General features: G+C 63.0%; 1 protein-coding gene across 13 annotated transcripts; it reads right to left on the bottom strand.

Annotated features, from left to right (window-relative positions):
* Nucleotides 1–841: 841 nt before the first annotated feature.
* On the bottom strand, nucleotides 842–19,798 carry CDC42BPG (CDC42 binding protein kinase gamma). 13 transcript variants are annotated; one of them, XM_087422689.1, is made up of 38 exons: nucleotides 19,599–19,796; nucleotides 16,869–16,960; nucleotides 16,704–16,787; nucleotides 16,244–16,339; nucleotides 15,770–15,918; nucleotides 15,128–15,221; nucleotides 14,674–14,874; nucleotides 14,302–14,550; nucleotides 13,801–13,880; nucleotides 12,859–12,956; nucleotides 12,683–12,763; nucleotides 12,301–12,395; nucleotides 12,020–12,199; nucleotides 11,641–11,733; nucleotides 11,378–11,499; nucleotides 11,230–11,302; nucleotides 10,930–11,036; nucleotides 10,600–10,852; nucleotides 10,359–10,507; nucleotides 10,188–10,276; nucleotides 9,811–9,863; nucleotides 9,626–9,724; nucleotides 9,482–9,538; nucleotides 9,088–9,193; nucleotides 8,666–8,799; nucleotides 8,444–8,583; nucleotides 8,268–8,349; nucleotides 7,314–7,530; nucleotides 6,636–6,659; nucleotides 6,272–6,334; nucleotides 5,550–6,149; nucleotides 4,339–4,451; nucleotides 4,168–4,252; nucleotides 3,906–4,026; nucleotides 3,613–3,730; nucleotides 3,316–3,439; nucleotides 3,109–3,194; nucleotides 842–2,015 (listed from the first exon to the last, which is right to left on the bottom strand). In XM_087422689.1, the coding sequence occupies exons 1-38, from the start codon at nucleotides 19,756–19,758 to the stop codon at nucleotides 1,959–1,961; spliced, it is 4,824 nt and encodes a 1,607-aa protein (XP_087278815.1). In that variant the 5' UTR covers nucleotides 19,759–19,796; the 3' UTR covers nucleotides 842–1,958. The 13 variants fall into 13 exon arrangements, with proteins under 13 accessions (XP_087278815.1, XP_014648461.1, XP_087278817.1 ...); XM_014792975.2 differs by having other exon boundaries at nucleotides 4,339–4,436; XM_087422691.1 differs by having other exon boundaries at nucleotides 4,339–4,436; nucleotides 10,738–10,852.
* Nucleotides 19,799–23,032: the final 3,234 nt, after the last annotated feature.

Below are 23,032 nucleotides of genomic sequence, written 5' to 3'. Positions count from 1 at the left end.
ATTCTCAAGGCTGGGCTCCTAACCAGGCCCTGGAATTCCATGGGCACCCTCCAACCCCCATGCCCAACCAGACGTGATACCCAGGCCCCTTGGTACTTCCCCTAGTCTTAGGGCCTGCCATGAGTCTCAGGGCATAGCCATCAGCCCCCTAGGCCTGCCCTGACCCCGGGGCACAGGCCTTACCCTCCTTCCTCATCCAGCTCAGCCTCAAGGCCTGGGTCCTGCCCAGTCACAGACACCCAAGCTAAGAACCAGTGAGACCCCTCACCCTCCCGGCAGCCTCACCTGGGTGGGGCAGCAGGATGTGCCCTCCAGGTTCACTTCCTCCCTTCTCCACCAGCTCTGTGCCCCCCAGGCTGCCCTCTGTGACCTGCAGTAATGGAGCTCTAGGGTCCTCTGGCTGCTGCTTGGGTTTGGACTAAAGGAGGCAGGAGATGGGAGGGAATAGAGTGGGTGGAGGAATTTATTTCCTGGGCTGCCTTCCTGCTCGGCCATGGCCAAGTTCTACTGAGAGCCACAGCTCCTGTCAGGTAACACCACTGCCTCTTCCTGCCCGGCCGGCCCAGGGGTGGTAACAGCTCCCCATGGCTGCCAGGGTTCGGGGGCACCGGTATTCCACGGTGGGTTCCCCTAACGCTGCCCACACTTTTGTAAACCATCCCTTTGCTATGAAATTCTCTATGAATTTACCCCCATTGGAATGTGTCTTCTGATTCCTGAAAACACAGGGAAGACAACCTGGTCTTTAGCTGTCTGTTCTTGATTCCTTCCCTCCTCCCTCAATCTCTGATCCCCCCATTTTCTGAACCCCAGGAAGACAGATCCAGGCAGGGAGGCCAGCAACTTACAAAGTTGTCTTTATTGGTTTCTTACTGCTTCACAGAGCGTCAGGGTCAATCCCTCCCGGGAATATGGCATTTGAGAAGATAAATACTTATTTTGCCCCCCACTCGTCAGTAGAGGGAAGTTTAATAAAAATAGTAATATAATAACAATAATAATGACTGTGATCAATAATAAAATGCCCCCTATGATCCCCTAATACACAGTTGGTTGAAGCTTTAAGAAAAAGGACCCCCTTTTCTGGAAGTGCCAGAGTGTGCCTGGAGACCCTCCAGCGGCCCCCATCGGGTGCCTGTCTCCCACCAAGTAGCCCTTATAAATACCCTCCACATCCCATCCCTGTCTAGGAATTATCTCCCCCTGGGCGGATTAGATGACAATGTCAGGTGGTTCATGGAGACTCTCTCTGTTCCCCCCAAGCTCCTCCCTACAAAGGACCCGTGGGTGTGTGTTCTCCTTCCAGCTCCCTCTCCCCTCCACCCCTCTCCTCTCCGTCACCTGTCTCTCCTCTTCTCCACCGCTCCCCCTGTATCCGTCTCTCCTCCTCTGATGGCCCTCACCTCCGCCAACACTATCACCTCCTCCTCTACTTCCCTCTGCCCTTGCCTCTCTCACCTCCTTCACCTACATCCTTCCCTCTCCTTCTCCATCCTCCTTGCCTCTGGATCAGAGCCTGTCTTTCCCACCCTGACCCTGAGCAGAGACTGGGATATGCCCCAGCCTGGCCTCACCTGGGGGCTAGCAGTCCGCAGCCAAGGCCCCAGACTGCTCCCAGGGACCTGGCCCTTCTCCGTCCCTCATCCCGACTCTTGCTTACAAGCCTCTTGGGGCTCAGCATTGGAAATGAGAGCTTTGGCACAATCACCCTTGGACAGCAGGGCCCCCAGGGTAGAAGGGGGCCATTCTATTCCCAGTGGCTGGCACAGATTGGGGCTGGAAGTCAGGCCCCCCGGGTCCTGAGAACCCAGGCCGGCCCCCCAGTCGCTGCCCAGCTGAGGCTCTCCCTGAGTCCGAATTTCACACATCCCGGGCCAGCCGGAGTATGGTATTCCTCAAGCTCTTTGCTCCCTCACGTCTCCTGGTCCTGGGATTGGGGTGGGCCCTGCCAGAGGGTGTCAAGGGGAACTCTCTGATTCAGGGGCTGGGGGGAGGCTCCGGGGCCGTTCTGAGACCTGGAGCGGAAAGAGAGGGAAGTCAGGGTGGAAAGAAGAAGGCTACAGTCTTGCTTCACCAGGCCAGCGCCCCCCAGAGGCTTCCCCAGGACCCAGCACCTGCTGCAGCATGGCCCTTGGAAAAGGCCAGATGTGAGACGGGGGTGGGGATACGTGAGAAAAACCTGGGGAACTCCTACTTAACCCTGGAGCCTGAATCAAAGTCCCTTTGTTCATTCACTCCATTCCTCATTCAATCAACGAACATGCTGTACTCTGGGCAGAAGACAAACTTGACGCCCACCATCAAGGAGCCCCCTTGGGAGGGAGGAGAGGCAGCCAGACAAAAACCACAGCACAGCAGGATTGACAAGGAGTGGGTGGAGGGAGAAGGGCACCAAAGGAGGCGCAAGCCCCAGGGGGGCAGTGACCTCCTGACCAGGCAGCCAGGTGGCCTTCAGAGAAGGTGATACTGGTGCAGCCTTGAGGGTGGCCTGGGCGTTAATCAGGTTGAGGACAGGAAAGGACATTCAAAGCAGGGGGGCCAGCAGGCGCAAGAGCCTGACATGTGAAAGCACATGGCGAGTCCAGGGCTCTGAGTGGCCTGGTGTGGCTGGAGTGGACATGGCAGTTGGACACTTGGCAGTTGGATGTGTGGCTGGAGGGTGAGTGGGAGTCTTCCCAGCTCCTCTCAGGTCTTCCCCAGTCCCCAGAATGCATTGCTTCCCCCTCTGACCCCCTGCCTCCAGGCTGGGCCTCTGTTAAGAATCCCAAGAGCTCCCCTTCGGTGGTGGTGTCCCCATGGGGCCAGGCACTGTGCTGATGTATCATCACCCCGTACGGGACTCACGATGATAGCCTCACTTTACAGGCGAGACAAGCTCAGGGAGGCTGGGCACCTCGCCCGTGGCCACACTGCTGAGACAATCAGAGTGAAGATTCCCACCCAGGCCAACCCACAGTGGGGTGAGACAGGTAAGAGTGCGCATCTCTTAGGAGCCAGGGCAGGGATGGGCTCAGCTTGTTCTCTGGTCTCAGGTCCCAGAGAAGGGCCTAGCACAGAACAGAACTGCCTGTCTTTGAATGCGGGAGGGAAAAGCCCCCACTGGCTCACCTGTAGCAGGGAGGCTGCGGGGCTCAGAGATCCCTGGGGGCAGGACACGGACTCGCTGGACAGAGATGTCCAAGGCTTCCTCTTCACTACTCGAGGAGCAGGGTGAGGAAGGGCACAAAAATCCAAGGTCAGATTTGTAGGGTCCAAAGTGGGGGGAAACTTGGGAGAGGGACGTGCGGGGACTGGAGCCTGTGGGGCTGTCCTTACGGGGGTCCGCGTCTCCGGCGAGGTCGTCGCTGCCCACAGAGGCTGGGCGCCGCGAGGCCTCCGAGAAGCTGTGCGGCCGCTGCGGGCCGGAGCTGCGGGCCCCTCGGCCCTTCTCTTCCGGGGCCTGTCGGGGGACAGTGAGGAGGGGCTGGCACTGGGCAGCACAGCGGACCAGAGCAAACGAACCGCACTTGGCCCCAGCCTGGATGTGCTGAGGTCCCGGGTCCCAGGTAAGCAGAGGCCTGTGATTGGCTCAGCCTCTCCAGGGAGGCTCGTGATTGGCTCCAGGGGACTCACCCGGGGCAGGTCCCTGGCGCTGGGCCTCCCGTCAGTAGGGCCTACGTGCACCAGGTGGTTGAAGTTGGTGGGCGATGAGATGAGCTTGGAGCGCACAAAAGGGTCCTTCAGCATCTCCCTGCGGGCGGAGGGGGTGTAGGAAGTGGGGCGGCGAAGGTGACACCTCTCCCGTCCTTTCCCGAGGCTGACGCGCCCCGGGGGGCTGGCCAGTGCCTCGCCCCGCCCCCAAGGCTAGGAGGCCCCGCCCCCAAGGCTAGGAGGCCCCGCCCAGCTGCCGCCTCGCGCACGCGCACCTGCGCTGCTGCTGCCGCTGCTCCTCCGACACGCGAAAGGAGAAGCGGCGCTTGCTCTTGGTGCGGAACAGCTGGCGCCGGCTGTTGTCAGTGAGGTCGGGGATGTCGAACTCGTCCTTCTCTGTGCGAGAAGCAGAGAGCTGGGCAATGATCCCAAGACCCCAGGGCCCGAGTCAGCTGGTGCTCGGGGTCACACACCCACGAGTGTGCACAGGCCAGCGCACGCACATACATATATACACACGCACACACACTCCCTCACCTGCCAGCCGGTTCCTGAGGTAGGTCAGGCGGACCTTCTCGGTGCCATAGAGGAACAGGGAGCCCTCTGGGTTCAGGGGTCGCACCTGAGGCAGCAGACACAGAGGTCACACCATACTACCCTACCCTACCCCAGTCCAGGCCAGCCCCAGGGCTCTGGGCAGCCCCTCACCTTCTTGAGTGGCACCGTCTGGACCCATTCTGCCTTCCTGACGTCAAACACGTCGATGGAGTTCTCACTGAACACTGTCAGGTAGGGGGCTGCGTAACCTGCAGGGTGGGAAACTGCTGTGCAGCCCCGGGCAAGTCAGGCACCTCTCTGGGCTTGTTTGCTCCTCTGTACCACAGGGAACAGCCTGTGCACAGTAACTTCCACGCACACACCAAAGGTCCTTCTTCTGAAGACTCTGCTGGTTGCCCCACCCAACCTCCATAACAGATCAGAGATAACAATCAGGAGGGCTCACTATGTGCCATGCCAGGCATAGTTCTAACCACTTTGCATATTTTTTCTCCTTTAGTTCTCCAACAACTCTGGGCAGGTAGCCTTATCACCCCTAAGTTACAGATGAGGGTACGGAAACCCCAGAGCTAAGTAATGGCCAAGGTCACCCGGTGGTGAGAGAGCTGGGAATTGGCCCCGGGCGGTCCCTTCAACACCTACATGCTGAATGTCTGTGCTACACCCAACCCACAGGCCCCACCCCAGAAGGGCCATTGCTCACGAAGGGAGCTCTGTCCCTGTCTTTCAGCCTGTCCTCCATCACACCAGTTACCTGTGAACGTGCTGGACTCCCTCACTGCCCCGTTTATCATTCATTCATTCATTCATTCCTCCAAACATTTACAGCCCTGGGGTGTGCTTGCCCTGGCTGGGTGCTGTATGTGATGAAGAAACCAGCCCCAGGCCATTCCACAGGCCCCCAGTGTAGCAAACCAGCCACTGCAAGCAGGTGCTAAGAGCCAGGGCAGACGTCTGAACAAAGGGCGGGTGGGGAGCAACGAGGACCAAAGGACCAGTGATGGGGGAGGGCAGGGCAGGGAGCATGAGAGCAGTAATGACAGTGACAGCAATCATGGTGGTCATTTGTGGAGGGCCAGCCCACTCCAGGCCCTCAGCTGACACTGGCGCTGGACTTGGTTAAGAGTTTGCCATGTACGAAAATGAGAGTAGTTGAGGCAGGGGAAGAGGGTGAGTAAGGTGTGGGCGAGGAAGATGTGTGAAAGCCACTGAGGGCAGGGCAGGGTGTGGTCAGGCTGGAGGGTACACACTGGCCTCCAGTGCCACACTCTGGAGTTTGGGCAGGACTGTGTCTTCCTCTGACCTGTGGGATACCCTGCAGGTGTCTGGCCCCACCCAGCCTGGCCCTCCACAGGCCTTACCCCAGCCCGTGGGCACTGCTGGCCACAGCAGCTCGTGGATGCGAGACTTGCGGCCGGCGCTGTCCACGTAGACCCCGGCGGTGGTGAAGAGGAGCAGGAACTCACTAAGGCTGAGTTCCACGGCGCCCAGCGCCTCGCCCAGGCCCCCGCGGGATGGTGGCAGCTCCTCAGACACCAGACCGGCCCCCAGTGCCAAGGGAGCAGCCTCGTTGAGCAGCGGGTACAGCATGAAGGCACCAGCCGCGCCCACACACAGCCGGTCACCCAGCAGCCCGAGGCTCTGCACAGGTGCTGGTGCCTGCAGCTCACGGATGCGCCGCTGCCAGGGCCCTGGGCCTGGGCCCAGCTGGTAGCAGAGCACTTGGCGCTTGACGGCTACACAGAGCACGGGGGTGCGGGCCTGCAGGATGCGTCCGGCTGCCAGCACCTGGCAGCCTCGAGACTCGGGGATCTTGGCGCCCGCCGCCTCCGCGCTCTCCAGCTCGGCCAGGGCGAAGAGGCGCACGCTGGGACCACGGCCACACAGCACGACCAGAAGGCCCGCAGTGGGGCTCATGGCTAGCCGCTGCACCCGCCGGCACTCGCCCACCTGGAAGATGTCTGTGGTGTGGGCGAAGGAGAGTGTCACCAGCAGGTGGGGAGGAGCAGCCCAGTGCCCATCCTCCTCCGTCCCCTGGGGCCGACTCTGACCCACGCCCACCTTGGCTGAGCCTGGCACGTACCATTGCTGTGCAGATGGATCACAAACAGCCCCTCCTCAGTGCCCAGAGCAAGCCGTTCCTGGTCTGGGAGAGGGAGGGTGAGGGTCAGAGGTCAGAGGGCCTGTCCAGCAGTGGGAGACTGGGCAATCTGCCTGTCCTTGCTGAGCCTCAGTTTCTCCTGAGGACATGGGGATGGCGAGCTCGCAGTCCCTGCATCACTGGACCCTTGTGTCCCAGAGTCTGGACTGGCTCTAACGGGGAAGGGCCGTGGGGGCAGGGGGCAAGGTGAGAGGCCCCCCACCCTGAGCTGTGGGATTTGGGGTAAGTCACGTCACCTCTCGAAGCCTTGGTTTCCCCTTATGTAAAGTGGGGACAATAATGGTACCTTTCTCACAGAGCTGCTGTGAGGCTGTGAAGAGACGAAGCAGTACAGGGGTTAAGCAGAGACCTTGCTCAAAGCCATCCCCGCTCAGTAAATGACCTCATCCTCCTGGCTCCCAACTGGCACAGGGGACGTGGGGCACCTGCCCGGAGTGACTGCAGGGAGAGGTCCCAGCTCGCCAGGGCAGGGCTGGCTCAGGGCTCCAGCTGCCAAGGGAAGCCAAGGGGCACAGCATCCTCGCCCTTCCCCAGCTGTCCGTTATGGAGGCCCCGCTCACTGAGCAGCAGGCTCCTGGCTGAGCACAGCAGCCCCACAGAAGACCGTGTGAGGCTCTGGTGTGTCCAGGCTCCCCCACGGGGATGCTGGTAAGAGATCGAGGAGGGGAACCCTCACTTGTCTCTTACTAAAGCCTTTACTCTTTTCACCGACTTGAGATTCTTTTAGAAAAAGCAGGAACTGAGGCACAGAGAAATGGAGTGGCAGAAGCCAGGCCACTTGTCGCCTAGCCTTGCCCAGGGGAGGGTCGAGGCCACGTGTGCAAGGCAGAGTCCACAGCTCATGGCAGCAGGCACTGGGCAGTGACAGCGGCCCTGGTGACTGTGGCTGGGCCAGCACCAGCCTTGCAGGCCCGGACTCCTCCCCGAAGCCTGCCCAGGGTGGCGCCCCTGGCGTGAGGCTCACCGATGATGGCGGCGCAGAGCGTGTGGGGCAGCAGCGGCAGCCCGTTGTCATAGGCCTCCTTGAGCGTGTACACAGGCCGGGGCCGCGGCCGCGTGTCCAGCAACAGCCGCTGCAGCTCGCCCAGCACCTGCAGCCAGCGCTCCCGCTCGCCCTCGCTCTCCGCCAGCAGCAGCACGGTGCACGTGGCAGGCGGCACCGTCAGCTGGGACGCCGTCACCTGTGGGCAGGGACCCAGGCTGGAGGGCCGCGGGCCGAGAGCCTGCCATCCTTCCTCCCTTCCTTGCTCCACCAGTTGATGCCTATGAGCGCCGACGTGAGCGCGCCAGGCACAGAGCTAGGGCTGTCTTATGGCATGTGATGATCCAGACGGGTGGTCAGACAAGCACAAGGACAACCCCAGAGCCCTGGGCCCCGGGCGTGGAGGGGGAAGGACGGGGCATTGTGGGAACACAGACCAGGGCCCCTAACCCAGGCTAAGCGGTACAAGACCACCTCCCGGGGAAGAGAGATTTCTGCTGGAGTCTGGGGGCGAATGGAGTAACCAGGCAGGGGGCCAAGCAGAGGGAAGAGAATGTGAAGGGGTCCACAGGCACAGGGTACTTTGGGGACTGGAGAAAGCAAGGTGTGGTCAGAGCAGAGAGAAGCTCCAGGGGCGAGGCTGGGAGGCCTGCAGGGCCAGAAAAGTGGGGCCTCCAGGCCACAGTCAGGAGCAGCCTGAGGGCGACAGGGAGCCACGGAAGGATCCTAAACAAGGCAGGACACACGTATGGAAAGCTCACTGTGCCGCAGAATGGAGCGTAGATGCCGGCGCCAGAATGGAGGCTATTGTAGCCATCCATGTGGGGGCAAAGGGTGCCAGATGAAGGGGGCAGTCATGGAGATGGAGAAAGTAGCTGGAGTGGGGCCAGCGTGGAGGCAGACAATGGTCCAGCCCATCCCGCCCCAGACACTCACCCTAAAGATGCGTGGCAGGTCCCTGGATTGGGCGTGGATCACATCAGAGGCCAGGACAGGGGTGGCCGAGAACTGGGGGTCCCTAGGAGGTCCAGGGAGCAGGTCAGAGGTCTCACTCCCCTTGGCTGCCCCCCGACCCACTCGTCTCTTGCCCTGTGCCACCGCCCGGCACCCACCTCAGGTCCAGTGCCTGCAGGAGGGCCCCGCTGGCCGGGCTGAGCCTCGGGTCTGGGGCGTCGAACAGCAGCAGGCGTGAGTCGCTGAGGGCAGCGAACACCCGCTGCCAGCCCCGCCGGACGCCCGAGGGTCGCGGCACCTGGGGGGAAGGCAGGCATGGGAGGGCCTGCCGGGCTCTCAGCCCACCCACACCCACGACCCCCTCCCCGGCGCCAGCTCACCGACAGGAAGCCCTCGTAGGCGGTGCCCGTGCCCGTTTCGGGGTGTACTCCAAGGGCCACGTGGAGAAGTTCAGGGGGCACGGGGCAGGGTGGGGCCTGTGGGGCACAAGTTGAGTGACAGAAGTAGCCGCAGGCTGTGGGGAAAGCGGGAGACGGTGGGCGGTGTGAGGCTGGGTGGGCCTCTGGGCATTCCCAGCCCCAGCCTCCCTCAGGCCGTGGTGGCCCCTGAGCTGTCACCTATTCCCCATCAAGTGAGAAAGGAAAAACAGAGCAGGGGGAACGTTGACCGGGAGGCACCAGTGGCCTGGGCTGAGGGAAACAGCCTGGGATCCTCCGGGTCAGGGCCACTTCTGTTCCCTCCACCTCGGGGCTGTGGCTGGGCATGGGGGGGGGGGGGTGCGCGGGTGGGGTGCGGGTCTCACCGTCACAGCCCAGGCCCTGGCGGCCCAGGCCCAGCATCAGCGAGGTGCAGCGGAGACACTTGGTGGGGGATGGGAAGCTCCGGGGGCGCAGCGTGTGAGAGCCGGGCTGGGGAGGGGACATGCCCATTACCCCAGGCCTGGCCACGGCCTCCTGGGGTCCCATGCTCCCCGCCAAAGCCACCCTGGGGTGTCAGGTGGGACCAGGGAATGAGCCAGGTGGCAGTGTGAACTCTGCCCCAGCGAGTCTGTGGTAGTGCTCAGGCTCATCGCCGCCACCACCACCACCCCAGCGTGGTCTGCCAGTCATGACGCACAGGGAGGGACCCAAGCGGGTCCCTGGAAACCTGGCAGAACAGCTTGGTGCCCCGCCCGCTCCGCCCCTCCCGGCGCTGACCTTTGCAGGAGGGCCGTCTGCAGCGGCTGTGGTGGCAGGAGCTCTGGGGAACACAGCCTGCAGGGGAGGGCGAGCAAATAGGTGAGAAGCCACAGGCAGGGGGGCCCAGCCCCCCAGCTGCGGGTCTCTCTCGTCTGTCCTCACCCCCAGGCGCAGGCTACGGCGGCCCTCTGGCCTCAGCTCCGGCTCCACCCCCGGCCTCGGGGCCTCGCCTGAGATGCCAGGGTCCTTGGCGGAATCCTTCTGGGGATGGGGATGGGAGGCAAAGTCAAGGGCCCTGTGCCTCTCTCCTGGACTCCTCCCCGACCCGCCCCTGCACCGGTTCTTACCTCTGAGCTCCGGAAGGACAGGAAGGGAATCAGGGAGTTTGAGGGCTTGGTGTCTGCGAACAGAGGGCACGGGTCACTGGGGTTGGGGACCCTGGCCCAGCCCTGACACTGTTCCTGAGGAACCCAGGGCCAGCAGAGGCCTCAGTTTCCACCTCAGTAAAATGGGGAAATGACTGCACGCTGGTGGGGTGGGGGGGCTGGCATATAGTAAGTGCTCAATAAGTGCTGGCTAACACATGGTGGGGTAAGCAGCAGAGTCTGCAACAAACTCTTGTCTCCACACCTTGCAGGCTGTTGTGGGACCCCCCTGGTAACCTCGAGGCTGGAGTCGGGCATGTGGCATGTGCTCCAGGCCAGGCACACAGGCGGCCACCCACCTCCCGGCCCGCGGGCTCGCAGCTCCTCCCGAAGCGCAGCCAGCTCCTGCTTCAGGCTCTGGTTCTGCTTCTCGGCCTCCTGCAGACGGCTGGAGGAGAACCAGGTGACAGCTCGCCACGGGGCTCTGCAGGGGTCCTGGGCCCCCTTGGAGCGCCCGCCCCTGGTCTCACCTCTCGGCCTGCAGCTGGGCCTCCTGGGCCTGCGTCAGCCGCTCCTGCAGGCTCTGCTTGGCCCGGATCTCGGCCTCCAGCGCCAACTGCAGCTCCAGCCTGGCCGAGGCCTCCATCTTCTGCAGCCGCCGTGCCTTCCACTGGTGGTCCTGGTGGCCGGAGGGGCACCCACGTAAGATGCCCCCTGGGCCTGGCTGCCTCAGAGGCCCCTCCCACCAGAGCACACGGCTGCCCACGTCACCTGGCCAGGCTCAAAGCCCCAGCTCTGCCACTGATCCGCTGTGAGCTTAGGCAAGTCACTGATCTTCCGTGAGCTCAGTGTCCCCACCTGCGGAGTGAGGCTGGCACCCCCTCCTCCCAGGGTGTCTCCAGGGCTCACCAGTGGCCGCGTAGGGAGCGTCTGGGTGCCCACATTCCGCAAGGACTCCAGCTCCTCAGCCAGCTTGGTGGCCAGGGCCTGCAGGTAGCCCCTTGAGACCTTCTCATCGTTAACCCTGATTGGGAAGGGGCTCAGGGTCACGAGCGGGCCCTCAGCCCCGCCTGGGCCCAGCCCCCAGCCCCCGGCACCCACCAGCTGAGGATGTCGGCGAGCTGGGCCTCCCAGTTGCTCTCCGTCTCCCGCCGCTCGCCCTCCAGCTGCTGCTTGCTCTGCAGCTCCCGCTCCAGCTCTTCCACCAGCTGGGGGCCAGGCGGGAAGGTGGGGTCAGTCCCCAGGGGCCCCAGCACCCCTGAGCCTCGTCTGTGTCCACCCTTGTCCACTGCTGCAGCTTGCCCGCCGGCTGGGGAGACAGCCTGCCCTGGGAACCCGCCAGCTCCCTGCGTCTGTCCCACTGCCCGTCTATCTGCCCTGCTCTTCATCTGCCCTGCTCACCCGCTCCTGCTCCTGGCTCAGCCGCTGGTTCTCCTCCTGCAGCCGGCACAGGGCCTCCTCCTTCCCACTCGGCCTGGGGAGGAGAAGGATGACCGGTGACTCCCAGCTCGGACCCGCGACCTGTCTCCCCCCCGGCTGCTCAGCTCACCCGTGGCTGCGGGCCTGCTCCAGCTGCACACGGAGCGCGGCCACCTCCTTCCTCAGCTGGGCTTCCTGCGGCCCGCCCTCTGGCGACCCCATGCCGTTGGTCTCAGAGGTGCTGTGGACAGTCTTGAGGACACGGAGAGGGTCTGGGCAGGGGCCCGAGAAGCCACGGCCCACCCTACCCATGGGACACAGGCCTGGCCCCGCAAGCCCTGAGTGGGTCAGGGTGAGGCAGGTGCTACGGGGCAGGGGGTAGGACCTCGCTACCTTGACCTGGGATGGCTCCTTCTCCAGGCTTCGCTCCTGCTCTCTCTGGAGCCGAGTCACCTCCCGGCTCAGGGTGGCCACCTGGGCCTGCAGCTGTGATGGGCGTAGAGGCGGCCAGTGATGACCTTGTCCACCCCAATCCTCTTTCCCGCCTTGCTACAGACTCTTGGGCCCCGCCGGCCGCAGCAGGAATGGAGGCCGTGAACCCCCAGCCCACCCCACCTAAATGTTGTCCTGTTGCTCGGGCCTCTGCCAGTCAGCGGGGAGTGCAAAGGCACGTGGTGTTCCCAGCACCTGGAACTGAGCTCCCTGGGCTACCTCCAGCCATGCTGGGGGTCACGGGGGCCCTGCTGCTGTCCCCACCCACCCCGTCACTCACCTCCCTCCGGGCATCCCGGGCTTCCTCCAGCTGGGAGCTCAGGGCCTGGGCCTGGCTGGCTGTGGCCGCCTCTCTGTCCTGGGCCTCCTGCCGGCCCTGGAGCAGCTCCTCCTGCCAGCCCTGGGCTCTGCGTAGTTCCTGCTCCTGCGTCTGCAGCTGTGCCCGAGCCTCGGCGAGCTCCTGGGGGCCAGGGTGGGGCAGGGAGACCAGGCCTGGAGTCAGGGCATGGACCCCCTTAGCATGGAGCCCTGGGCCACCCACCCACCTCCCCAGGCCCTCACCTGGAGGAGCCGGTCTCTCTCCTGCTGTAGGTCACTGTCCTGGCCTGGGCTATGATCTGCCCGAGACAAGGGGGCCTTGCTGTCCCTCAGCATCTCTGCCAGAAATTGTCACTGAGACCTGCACATACTGACTGCCCCAGCCTCAGCCGGGCACTCCATGGGCAGTGGAACCCTCATGGAACCCTCACCACAGCCTGGGAGGGGGGTCTCCTTGGCCCATTTTCTACATGCAGGCTCAGAGAGTTTAAGCTACTTCCCTAAGATCACAGAGCAGGTACAGAGCAGGGGCAGGGCTGGAGCTCAGGGTGGACTCAGGTGTGCGGGGAAAGCAGCTCAGCCTCCAGGGTGAGGGGGGAAGAGATGGGGCCGGGTGAGGGGATACCTGACAGCCTGTCCTGGAGAGTCTGCACTTCCTTCCGCAGCTGCTCCAGCTCCCGGTGGTCTGAGGGGATCTGCAGGGCCTCTGCGGTGGGGGGCACCCCCAGGTGAGTAGTTAGTCCTGCAGCAATACCCCTGGGTCAGACCCACCCCGCCCTGGCCCAGCTGGCTTCCCCGTACCTTGGAGCTTCCGGCTCAGCTCCGTCTTCTCCTGCTCCAGACAATGGAGCCTCTGCTCCAGGGCAGCCACCTGCTCAGAGCTGCTCTCGGGGCCTGGACTGGGGAAAGGAGGGCAACACGAGTTGGCAGACACCCCACCCCCTCAGAGCCTCTTCGTCCTCCTGCGTCCGATCATTCATCCCAGAAACACCCACCACTCGCCAACTCTGTACCAGCCCCGGGCTCTGTGCTGGGAAGGAAACAATCAGACCAGACCCTGCCCTTGGGAGACCCACGGGCAGCAGCCCAGGGCAGTGGCTCCAGGGTCCCCCAGACCCAGGTTCCAGCCCCAGCCCTGGCCCTTATAAGCTTTGTGGCCTTGAACAGTCACTTAACATATCTGAGACTCAGTTTCCTCACAGGAAAATAGAGGCGATAACAGAGCCCCTTCCAGACTGTCAGGAGGAGCTGTTGAAATGGGCCCAGCCAGCCCCATGCCTGGCACACACTGGGTGCTCCATGAGTGTGGGTCAGCTGCGTTTGCTTACACCTCGGAGCACTTCCTCTCCAGGACCTCGCTGTGGTCTCATGCCAGCCCCACAAATGGAACTGGGTGGAGAGCATCCTGCCCATTTTACAGAGGCACAAAGTGAGGCTGGGAGCGGTAGGTAGAGGGCCTTCCAACTCTAGGCCTCTGGCTCTGAGTCCAGTACACTCTCAGCCTGCTGTGGACTATGAGGGCAGCTGCTGGGGCAAGACCCAGAGAGGCCATGGGCTTGGCTTCATCAGGACCTTGAGGACATGGGGGTGTCCTCCTGAAGGCGCAGAGCACACTTCCTGAGCACTGATCACATGGGTGGGCCATTCAGCCACTTTCCTAGGGTCCTGATGGGCTACACTCCGAGCATCCTCCAGGCCAGGCAGCCCCTAGCTTCCCACCAGGTGTGTGAGGACCAGACTCACCTGCCTGAGGTGTAGGTGAAACCCACGAATGGCAGGTGGTGGCCCGAGAAGGTCCCGTGAGAGGGTGGCAGCAAGGTCCCCTGCAGAAAGAGGGGGAGAGAGAGCCAGAGTCAACAGGCGCAGCTCCAGGCCAAGACCCCCTGGGATTAGGAGTGCCCACCTCCTCCTGCTCAGGTGGAAACCCAGGGGGGTAACATGGCCCCCCACCAATGGACCACAAGTCCCATGAATTCTTGAGGTCAGGGCCTCCCAGGGGCTGCTGGGAGTCTTCTTCCTTAAACAACTTCTGGTTAACAGAATGACACTTGAGGTTAAAAGGCTTTCACTTGGCACAATCCACCTCAGTGCAGGTCAACCAGCCCAGGTGATCTGTAACTCCCATGAGCCTCTGGGGTCTGAAGGCCTCATCCCCAGCCCAGCAACTGCTCTGGGGATCTTCTGGGGCGTTTCCACAGCCAGCAAGGGTCAAGGTTTTCCTCTGCACTGGGACCCGCCACTCACTGGGTGGTTGAGAGTATCATCATCCACGTCGAAGTTGGAGGTGTCCATGGGCCCGCGAAGCTCAGGGATGTAGGGGGCAGTGCTGGTCGCCAGCCGCTCCCAGTCTACGCCTTCGAAGAAGGGGTGGTTCCGGAAGTCGTCCAGCCCTCCGCGGCCCAGCCGCTCCTCTTGGTGGCACAACAGCTGGCGGATCAGGTCTCGGGCACTGGCTGGCACGTCGGGCACATCCGGGGGGAACTGCAGGTGGTCCTGCAGGCCCAGGGGAGGGGTTCAAGTGGGTGTCTGGGATCCCACACCACCTGCAGGCATCACCGACCACGGGGACTCGGATGTCCCGCTGCCCCCCTAGAACCCCAGAGCCTGGCGGCCAACCTCGTGGTTCATGATCTTGCCATAGGTTTCCACCAGGGATTCGGCGTAGAAGGGCGTCTCCCCGAAGAGCAGCTCGTAAGCGCAGACTCCCAGCGACCACCAGTCGCACTGTGGGCCGTAGTGGCCCTTGCCCTCCTCCATGGCCTGCAGGATCTCAGGGGAGATGTAGTCTGGGGTCCCGACTGCCACGGATGAATCCACCTGTGGGTGGTGGTGTTGATGACACCATAAGGACAGACTTGGGCTTGGCTGGGCCTGCTGGCCCCTCACCAGGGCCCTAGTACCCCGACTCCCTAGGGCTCGCCTGGCCTGGCACCCCCCACCTGGGGCCTGGGCCTAGCCCTTCCTTCCCCTGGGAGCCTGATGCCCCCTGCACTAGGCCTGGTGCCTCCCATTCCCCTGGGAGCTCTCCTGGCCAGGTGTCCCCTGCCCCCACTCTGGGGCTGGTCCTTACCATGCCACTGTTGTTGAGACGTAGGCAGGAGCCAAAGTCAGCCAAGCGGATGTGTCCATTCATGTCCAGCAGGACATTGTCCGGCTTGACATCCCTGAGGGAGGGCAGAGAGAGCGAGGGGCTTGACCTGTGTGTGTGGATGTGCGTTCAAGCACATGCGTGGGTGTGTGTACACGAGCACGTGCACGCACCATTGTGTATATGCTCACACGTGTTCCTGTGAGCGCACACGAGCGGGGTGTGCGCATGCATGTGGGAGGGGGCAAGGCTAGTGGCCAGGCCTCCTGGCTCCCAAGAAGGAGGAAGGTGGTTAGACTGGGGAAAGGGACCCATAAAGACGAGCCTTGGAGGCAGCAGAGCGTGCTATGGTGGGGCGGATGCAGGAGTCACACTTTCCCAGTGCAAACCACGGCTCGGCCACCCACTGGCTGATCCACCTTGAGCCAGGTGCTTATCCGTGCTAAGTAAGCCTTGACTTCCTCATCTGCAGACGGGGCCATAGCAGCCCCCATCGCATAAGGTTTTTGGTGTGAGGATTCAAAGGCATCATGCATATAAAGCACCCAGCACAGGGCTGGCCATGTATGTCGCCACAGCTGTCAGGAGGGCTGGACAGGGCAGCGGGGGCTTTGGGGGCCCCACCTGTGGACGTAGCCCAGCTGGTGCAGCGAGTGGATGGCCAGTACCATCTCAGCCAGGTAGAACTGGGCCAGCTCGGGCGGGAGGCGGTCCTCGAAGCGGCTCAGCAGAGTGAGGAGGTCCCCACCAGCATAGTAGTCCATCACTAGGTACTGGATGGCGGTGGGGGTGGGGGTGGGGCAAGAATCAGATGGCGAGGGTTGGGGGCACCTGCCCCAGGGCCCTGCCTCCCGCCAGCCTCCCAGTGGTCTGTGGGGCTCTGGGAAGACAGGGCTATGTCTCCCAGCAGCTCCAGGGCGGCCAGCGCCCAGCCAGAGCTCAGGCGGGAGGCTCTCAGCCCAGGAGCTGGAGGGGGGTGGAAACCTCTTGGTCTCAGTAGGAGGATCTCTCTCTCCTTGGACCCAGTGCCTCTGGCCCCCAAGGGCCTTCTTCTTTGTCCCCAGGCAACCCCCCTCCAACGTTGCCGAGCGTCCTCACCAGATACTCCTCGTCTTGGAAGGCATAATGCAGAGCAGTCACCCAGCGGCTGTCCCCCTTCACCAGCACATCCCGCTCCTCCCGGAAACAGGCCGTCTACAGCAGGTTTGGGAAGCAGGGGGGGTGGGGTGGGATCAGAGCCCAGGAAAGCACCCTGGCCAGCACAGGGAATGGAGGAAGACTCAGGAAGTAGGAGCTGGGACTGAAGTTGCCCATGTGAGCCCAAGCCCGTGCTTCACGGCTCTGGGCCTCAGTATCGTCATAAGGAAAATGGGAACAACTCTGCTTGCTTCTAAGAAAGGCTTATCAGAAGAAGGGATGGGGGCGGTCGGTGGCTGTTGGGAATGGATCCTCTGCCTTCAGCAGCCGTGCTCGCCCCTTCCCGGATATGCCTCACTGGCAGCATACCTCTCCCTGCCCATTTGTGGGGTGCCAAAGTCCCATTAGACCCCAAACTGACCTCAGCCCTCTTCAGCATCTCCCATTTGTGCAGCATCTTCATGGCAAAAATCTGCCCACTGTCCCTCTGCCTCACCACGGCGACCTGAGGCCACAGAGAGCACCGGGATCAGGCCAGCCTGGGTGCGAACAACCTCCTCCCACCTTCCCCAGGCCGTCTGCTCACCTCCCCGAAGGCCCCTCGGCCGATCACCTTCAAGATCTCAAAGTCATCTCTCTGCAGCCGCAGCTCTTTCACCTTCGTGACGAAGGGGCTGGCTGAGGGGACACAGAGTGGGGCTCAGGGAACCTGCGGAGGGCCCCAGCTCCCTCTCCCACCTGGGGAAAGCCAGGAGCTGTGACCCCCCAGGAGGGCAGGCCTGGGATGGCCTCCCCAGGGGCGGCCTCTGGATTGACAGGTGCTGAGGCCCATTCAGCATGATCAATAAGCATGGAAGGTGGGGTCCTGGCTCTGCGGACCACCTGGCCCCAAACCTCCCTAAATCCATGGCTCCCTGGACCCCTGTCCCCAGACTCCCAGGGGCCTGTGCCCCAGGGGCTCATGGAACTTGTAGTCCTCCCCAGCCTGGGGGCTGACCCTGGCTGGCCAGGTCACCCTGGGGACGATGGGGATACCATCCCCACCCCCAGCTCACAGGTCTTGGCCCTCTACAGGACCAGGCCGGGCTTGTCTCCGGAAACTGGACAGGCAACATTCTTTGTCCCCAGAGAGGCTTCTCTGCCATCGAGGAGCTGTGGGCCCCGGGCCTGGGACCCTATAGGCACAGAGGTACCTGGCTAGGGGTGAGGCCTGGGGCAGCCCCGGAGGACAGGGAGGACACTGGTTCTGCAGGGCTCTGGGGACAGGCTCTGTGCTCCCCGTGTGGGGCCTCGTCAGTCTGGAGGCACAGGTAGGTCTGCCCAGGTTCTCAGGAGACTCAAAAACAGGGCCGAAAGCCCTTTTGCTGGCACCTGATGCTGGCACCCGAGGGTGTGGGCACTCAGGATCTCCTCCAGGCCTGACCAGCCCGACAACTCTGAGCCCTGCCTCCCTCTCTGGATGCGGCCTTCACCTGGCCACGAGCCTCCTCCTTCCTCACAGGCCCTCGTACTCCCACGAGGGGCATCTCCAGCCACTCCCAGGCCCTTCCCAGGCCTGGAGAAGCCACAGAGACTGGAAAGTTAGGGAGGCAAGAGTGACCAGCAGTGGGTGGGGGAAGCTGCAGTCTGGCTCCCTGCCTCAGTTTCCCCCTGCCAGGAGGTAAACTGCCTACCAGCTGGGCGGGTCTGTGGGCGGCACAGAGAGCTGCCCCACAGGTTTATCAGGCAGAACCCCCGCAGCAGGGGCGGTGTGGAAACCTCATTACAGAAATTAATTGTCTCTCTCCCAGGTCTGTGTGTGCAGCTGGGGAGGAGCAGCCACAGGCGTCTGAGGGGGAATGGAGGCCAGGGAGGCTGCCCATCAACCAGACAGGCCAAAGCTGGAGCCCACAGCCAGGAGGATGCAGGCCCCTGGGACAGGCTGCCCCGTCCTCTCACCTTGCTGCAGGGGATGGGGGCTCAGGGCAGGAGCAGGGACAGGTTGGGGCAGGAGTGAGTCACCGCCCCGTGTGTCACCTCGGGAGATGTCAACAGACAGGCCCCCACGCTGTGGTCCGAGGCAGAGGTGCCAGAGGCAGGCAGAGAGAAGCAATTGTGTGTGCAAACACACACGTGTGTGTGGGCGTCACAGGGGTGATGACAACACGGTCAGACACACACACACACACACACACACACACACACACACATGGTGCAGGAGTCCCCGGGAGACAGGCAGGCAGCAGAGCCAGGGGCCCTCTGACTGCTCTCACCCCGGAGGAAAGGGCTGGGGCTGGGGACCAACGCACTGGCATGTCTCACAGGCCTCCAACCACACCAGGCCTGGCCTTGTGCCTGCCCAGAGCTAAGGGGCGCCAGGAACTCGAGTCACCCACTGGGCAGACTCCCGCCTCACCCCACCCTCAGGCCAGGCCCCGATGCCCTCCCCCCATGGCCTGGCGGGCATGACCAGGGAGCCCCGGGGCTGGCGCTGGTGCCCACGCTGTGTTCAGGGTCACCGTGGGCCAGCCACTCCCGGTGACTCAGATGAGTCAACCAGGAAGGGGTGCAGACCCACCTCCAGCCAGGCCCCCTCCCGGGCGCTGAGAATAGCCCTTAGGAAGCCTGGCCGGTGGCTTGCACAGACAAAGGGGCTGAGAGGTTGGTTCCTGTGCCCAGGCTGGGGTGGTCTTGTCTGCAGGGAGATGGAGGTGTGTGTGTTGGGGGGGCAGCAAGTGTGCAATACCTACAGATCTCTGAGCAGAAGTAGGCAAGTGTGTAACAGCCCATGGTTGGGGGTGGTCTGCAGGGTGAAGTATGGGGCTCCTGGGGTCTCTCCATGAGCTGTGTGTGAGTGTCTCTGTGTGTCCGTGTGGTAGGTGGGAGACTGAGACACCATGTGTGTCAGTGGGTGACAGGCACGGGGGTCTGCGTGTGTGAGAGTGTGTGTTCTCACGGGCGTGAGGTGTGACGTGGGAGGGAGCAATCCTGGACGGGACTCTGTAGAGCCTGCGTTGTGTACATGTGTCTGGGTCTATACCTGGGACCTAGTGTGTGTGTGCCCGTGTGAGATGTGTGGTGTGCACACATGCCAGGTTCTGCGAGTGGGAAGTAGTGTGTGGAGGAATCTGAGTGAGAGTAAGGTGTGCAGGTGACTGAGAGGGCCCGTGGGGTCCGGTAGCACGTGTCAGGGCCAGGGCGGGGCGTCTGCAGGGTGCGGGCGACCCGTGGGGGTGCGGCTCCCTGCGGGAGGGTCTGTGGGGTGGAGCGTGGGGGGAGAGGGTCCCGGCGCGGTGTCCCTCGGGCCGCCCCCCTCGGTCCCGCCCGGGCCACTCACCCCAGCTCAGGAACTGCGCCACGCTGCGCTCCCGCCGCAGGGGGGCGCTGCTGAGCTCGTGGTGCAGCCCCAGCAGCAGATCCAGGAGGCCGTCGAGCCCCGGGCCGCCGCCGGCCTCGCCCCGCGCCAGCTCCTCCAGCGCGCGCAGCCGCTGCTCCATGGCCGCGGCCGGAGCCCCGCGCCCGGGCTAGAGCCAGGCCGCCCGCATGCCCGCCGTCGGTCCGTCTGTCGGTCGGTCCGCGCGTCCTCCCCCCACCCTCCCGCCCTCCCCGCTGTCACCTTCCTCGGCTGCCGCCCGCGCGCCCTCACCTGGGCGCCGCGCCCCGCCCCCCGCCCCGCCCCCCGACGGACGGGCAGGTGCACGCCGGCCAATGGGAGACGCGACTGGAGGTGAAGGTGGGAGGGCGGAGGCGCGCGGGGGCGGGGCCAACCCTCGGCCAGGAAGTGGGGGGGCGGGCCCCGAAGAGTAACTCCTGGGCGGGGCGGGGCAAGGGGGGGCGTCGCGTGGGGGCGGGGCAGGCCGCCCAAATCCCCGCGCCGCCCCAGACGTCGCCCTACCCGGACCTCGCCGGCCCCTAACCTAGGTGAGGGGTGCCTGGGCGCGGCAGCTTCTCTCGCTCCCTGGGGCAGCGGCCGCCTCCCCCTCAGCTCAGGGAGAGGGGCTGGGGCGTCCGCGGCCCCGGAGCCGGATGGGAGTTGTAGTCCGCTTCCTCCCCGAGATGCCGGCCGCGCTCGTCACCCCCCTCCAAAAAAACTCGCTAGTTTCTGATTACATTTTATTTGTATCGTTACGGCCGACCTGGGAGACACGTAGCTGCGGCAGGGATGGTTACACCCATTTGGCAGATGGACACACTGAGGCTTGGGAAGCAGAAGGTGAATTGAGAGGCTGAGAGTGAGGAGGCTGTGCAGCCGGACCCTGGAGTGGGGCTGGGCTGGTAACTCCACCACAGGCGTCTTAAGCCTGGGTGGGAGCAGGGCCTGCGGCCTGGCCTGGAGCTTGAGAGCCAAGGAGAGGTCTGAGCTGGGCTGGAGGAGGTGAGAGGTGGGAAGAACTGACTGTCCAGTGGTATTTCTGACTTTCGTCCAGCTGTCTCCAGCTGGCCTGGACCAGACGCCACGGGACTCTGAGTCTGTCCAAGAGGAGGGATCAAGGGGTGGGGCATTTTAGTGGCTTTAGACAACAAATTCTTCCATTAAAAGATCTCTCTGGGAATTTGCCTCCCCCTCAGATGGGGACCTCCTTGAGTCTGGACACGGGTTGCCAGCGCTGAGGGAGGAGGCGCTCTGTGAATGTCTGTGGAGCTGACTTGAGCATCCCTGGCAGCACACGGGGCTTTCCGAGGGGTCTCCCATTCCCACTCCTCAGAGACCTGCCCTCTGGCCTCACATGGTCTGGGAAATGTGGAATCAGAGTTCGGCTGTGTCACCCAAGTCAGTCAGGTGGGGGAAGGGGAGCCAGGATCCAAACCCATATCTGGGGATCCCTCACTGCCTCTTTGTCTCCTGGGAGGGGTGGAGCAGGGGTTGGGATTTGAGATTGAGCCTCTGGGTTCTCACCTGAGGCATTCCGGCCCTCATTATGGGGCGGGGCAGGAGTGGGGCCCGCGGGACGGTTCCTGTCCGCGGAGGCCACAGGGGGGCGCCAGAGACCAGCGGAGGACCTGGTGCTCAGGACAGGACCGAGTTCCCATCTCCTGGGGAACTAGGGGAAGGGAAGGGGTCCTGGGTGGGAACATGGGCCATTCCTCGCTGCCCCTCTTGGACGCCCTGATCCTCCCGGCCCCACCCCACTCCAGGGGTCAGCAGTCAAGGGCCACCTGGAGAGGCCTCTGGGTCCTGGCAACTGCCGAGTTCTCAGACAAGTCCTTTCCCTGGCCCTTCAGACTCCATCTCCACATAGTACAGCAGAGGGGAAACTGAGTCCTGCTGAGGTCTACGTGGGCAGAGCTGGGACTGGCCCTCGGCACTCCCTGCCCATCTAGTACTTGATTCTATTTGATGCTGTGTTCATTTTGTCAAATCCATGTTCCAAGCCTCGGTTTGTCTGTAAAGGGGTCAGGTTCCTTGCCCACTGGTTTGTGGCCCCAAGGTCAGAAAGCCCCTCAAGGGCTTTCTGGCCCCGTGGCTTAGGGGTTAAGTGCATGCGCTCCGCTACTGGCGGCCTGGGTTCGGATCCTGGGCGTGCACCGACGCACTGCTTCTCTGGCCATGCTGAGGCCGCGTCCCACATACAGCAACTAGAAGGATGTGCAGCTATGACATCAACTATCTACTGGGGCTTTGGGGGAAAAAAAAGGAGGAGGATTGGCAATAGATGTTAGCTCAGAGCTGGTCTTCCTCAGCAAGAAGAGGAGGATTAGCACGGATGTTAGCTCAGGGCTGATCTTCCTCACACACACACACACGCACACACACACACACACAAAGAAAGCCCCTCAAGACTCTGTGTCTGAACCCCTGCTCCAGCCTCAACCAGCGGCCAGTCCTCCAGCCCTGTCATCAGAAACAGCACCTATAGGCGGCCAGCCCGCTGGCGCGCTCCGCTTCCGCGGCCCGAGGGTTCTCCGGTTCGATCCGGGTGTCCCATATAAAGTAGAGGAAGATGGGCAGGGATGTTAGCCCAGGGCCAATCTTCCTCAGCAAAAAAGAGGAGGATTGGCATCGGATGTTTGCTCAGGGCTGATCTTCCTCACACACACACACAAAAGAAATAGCCCTGCACTTGGCCGTGCTTAGCCCCAGCAGATCTGTTCTCTGCTCCTGTGTGAGCCAGACCGCCAGGGCCACAGAGGCCTCTCCCCAGGAGGCCCTGCATGGTGGTGGTGGTGGTGGGGGTGCTCAGGGGATGAGTGAGTGTGAGCAGGAGACCTCTACCCCACCCCCCGACACCTCCTCACTCACACTCCTCCATCACTGCTTCCCAGAGGCCTACCCAGGTGCAGGAGCACCTGCTCCCCCATAACCTCTCTCCCCTCCGAGCCCTGGTCCCTGGTATCCAGGTGCTGGCTAGCTCTCACCCAGCCCCGGGGGGGAGCAGATCTTGGTGATAACACCTCGAATTCCTATGGTGCTTCTTAGCATTTCAAAGTGACTGCAGATCCGTTATCTTCACAAGGCCTTGCCAGAATGAGGGCGTTATTACCCTCCCGTAGCAGATTAATACCTTGAGGTTGGGAAGGTGGGAGGTGGGTGGTGCCAGCCTCCAGCTTCTTACCCAGGCTCTAGGCCTAGGCCAGTGCCCGGCAGCAGAAGGTCAGCGTGTGGCACCCAGCTGCTGGGGACAGGACACAGGGAAAAGCCAGCCTGCAGTGGACTGGAGGTAGGCTTCTGCGAAGGGCCTTGTATGGTAAGAAAAGGAAACCGTCAGCTCAAAGACCCAAGCCTAGTGAAAAGAGGATGGTTTGGATAGAGAGGACTCCAAAGAGAGGGGG

Source organism: Ceratotherium simum, chromosome 34, assembly GCF_057802395.1.
Source record: "Ceratotherium simum simum isolate JZ-2026a chromosome 34, ASM5780239v1, whole genome shotgun sequence".
Classification (NCBI taxonomy): Eukaryota; Metazoa; Chordata; class Mammalia; order Perissodactyla; family Rhinocerotidae; genus Ceratotherium; species Ceratotherium simum.
This window is presented reverse-complemented; position numbering and strand designations above follow the sequence as displayed.

What these genes read in the sequence shown, in the direction of transcription:
- CDC42BPG (XM_087422680.1), bottom strand. Translation starts at nt 19,758, where the DNA reads ATGGAGCAGCGGCTGCGCGCGCTGGAGGAGCTGGCGCGGGGCGAGGCC. An exon ending in GTCTCAACAACAGTGGCATG is followed by an intron (nt 14,875 to 15,127) that starts GTAAGGACCAGC and finishes CACCACCCACAG; the next exon opens with GTGGATTCATCCGTGGCAGT. An exon ending in TTCACCTACACCTCAGGCAG is followed by an intron (nt 12,957 to 13,800) that starts GTGAGTCTGGTC and finishes TCCTTTCCCCAG; the next exon opens with TCCAGGCCCCGAGAGCAGCT.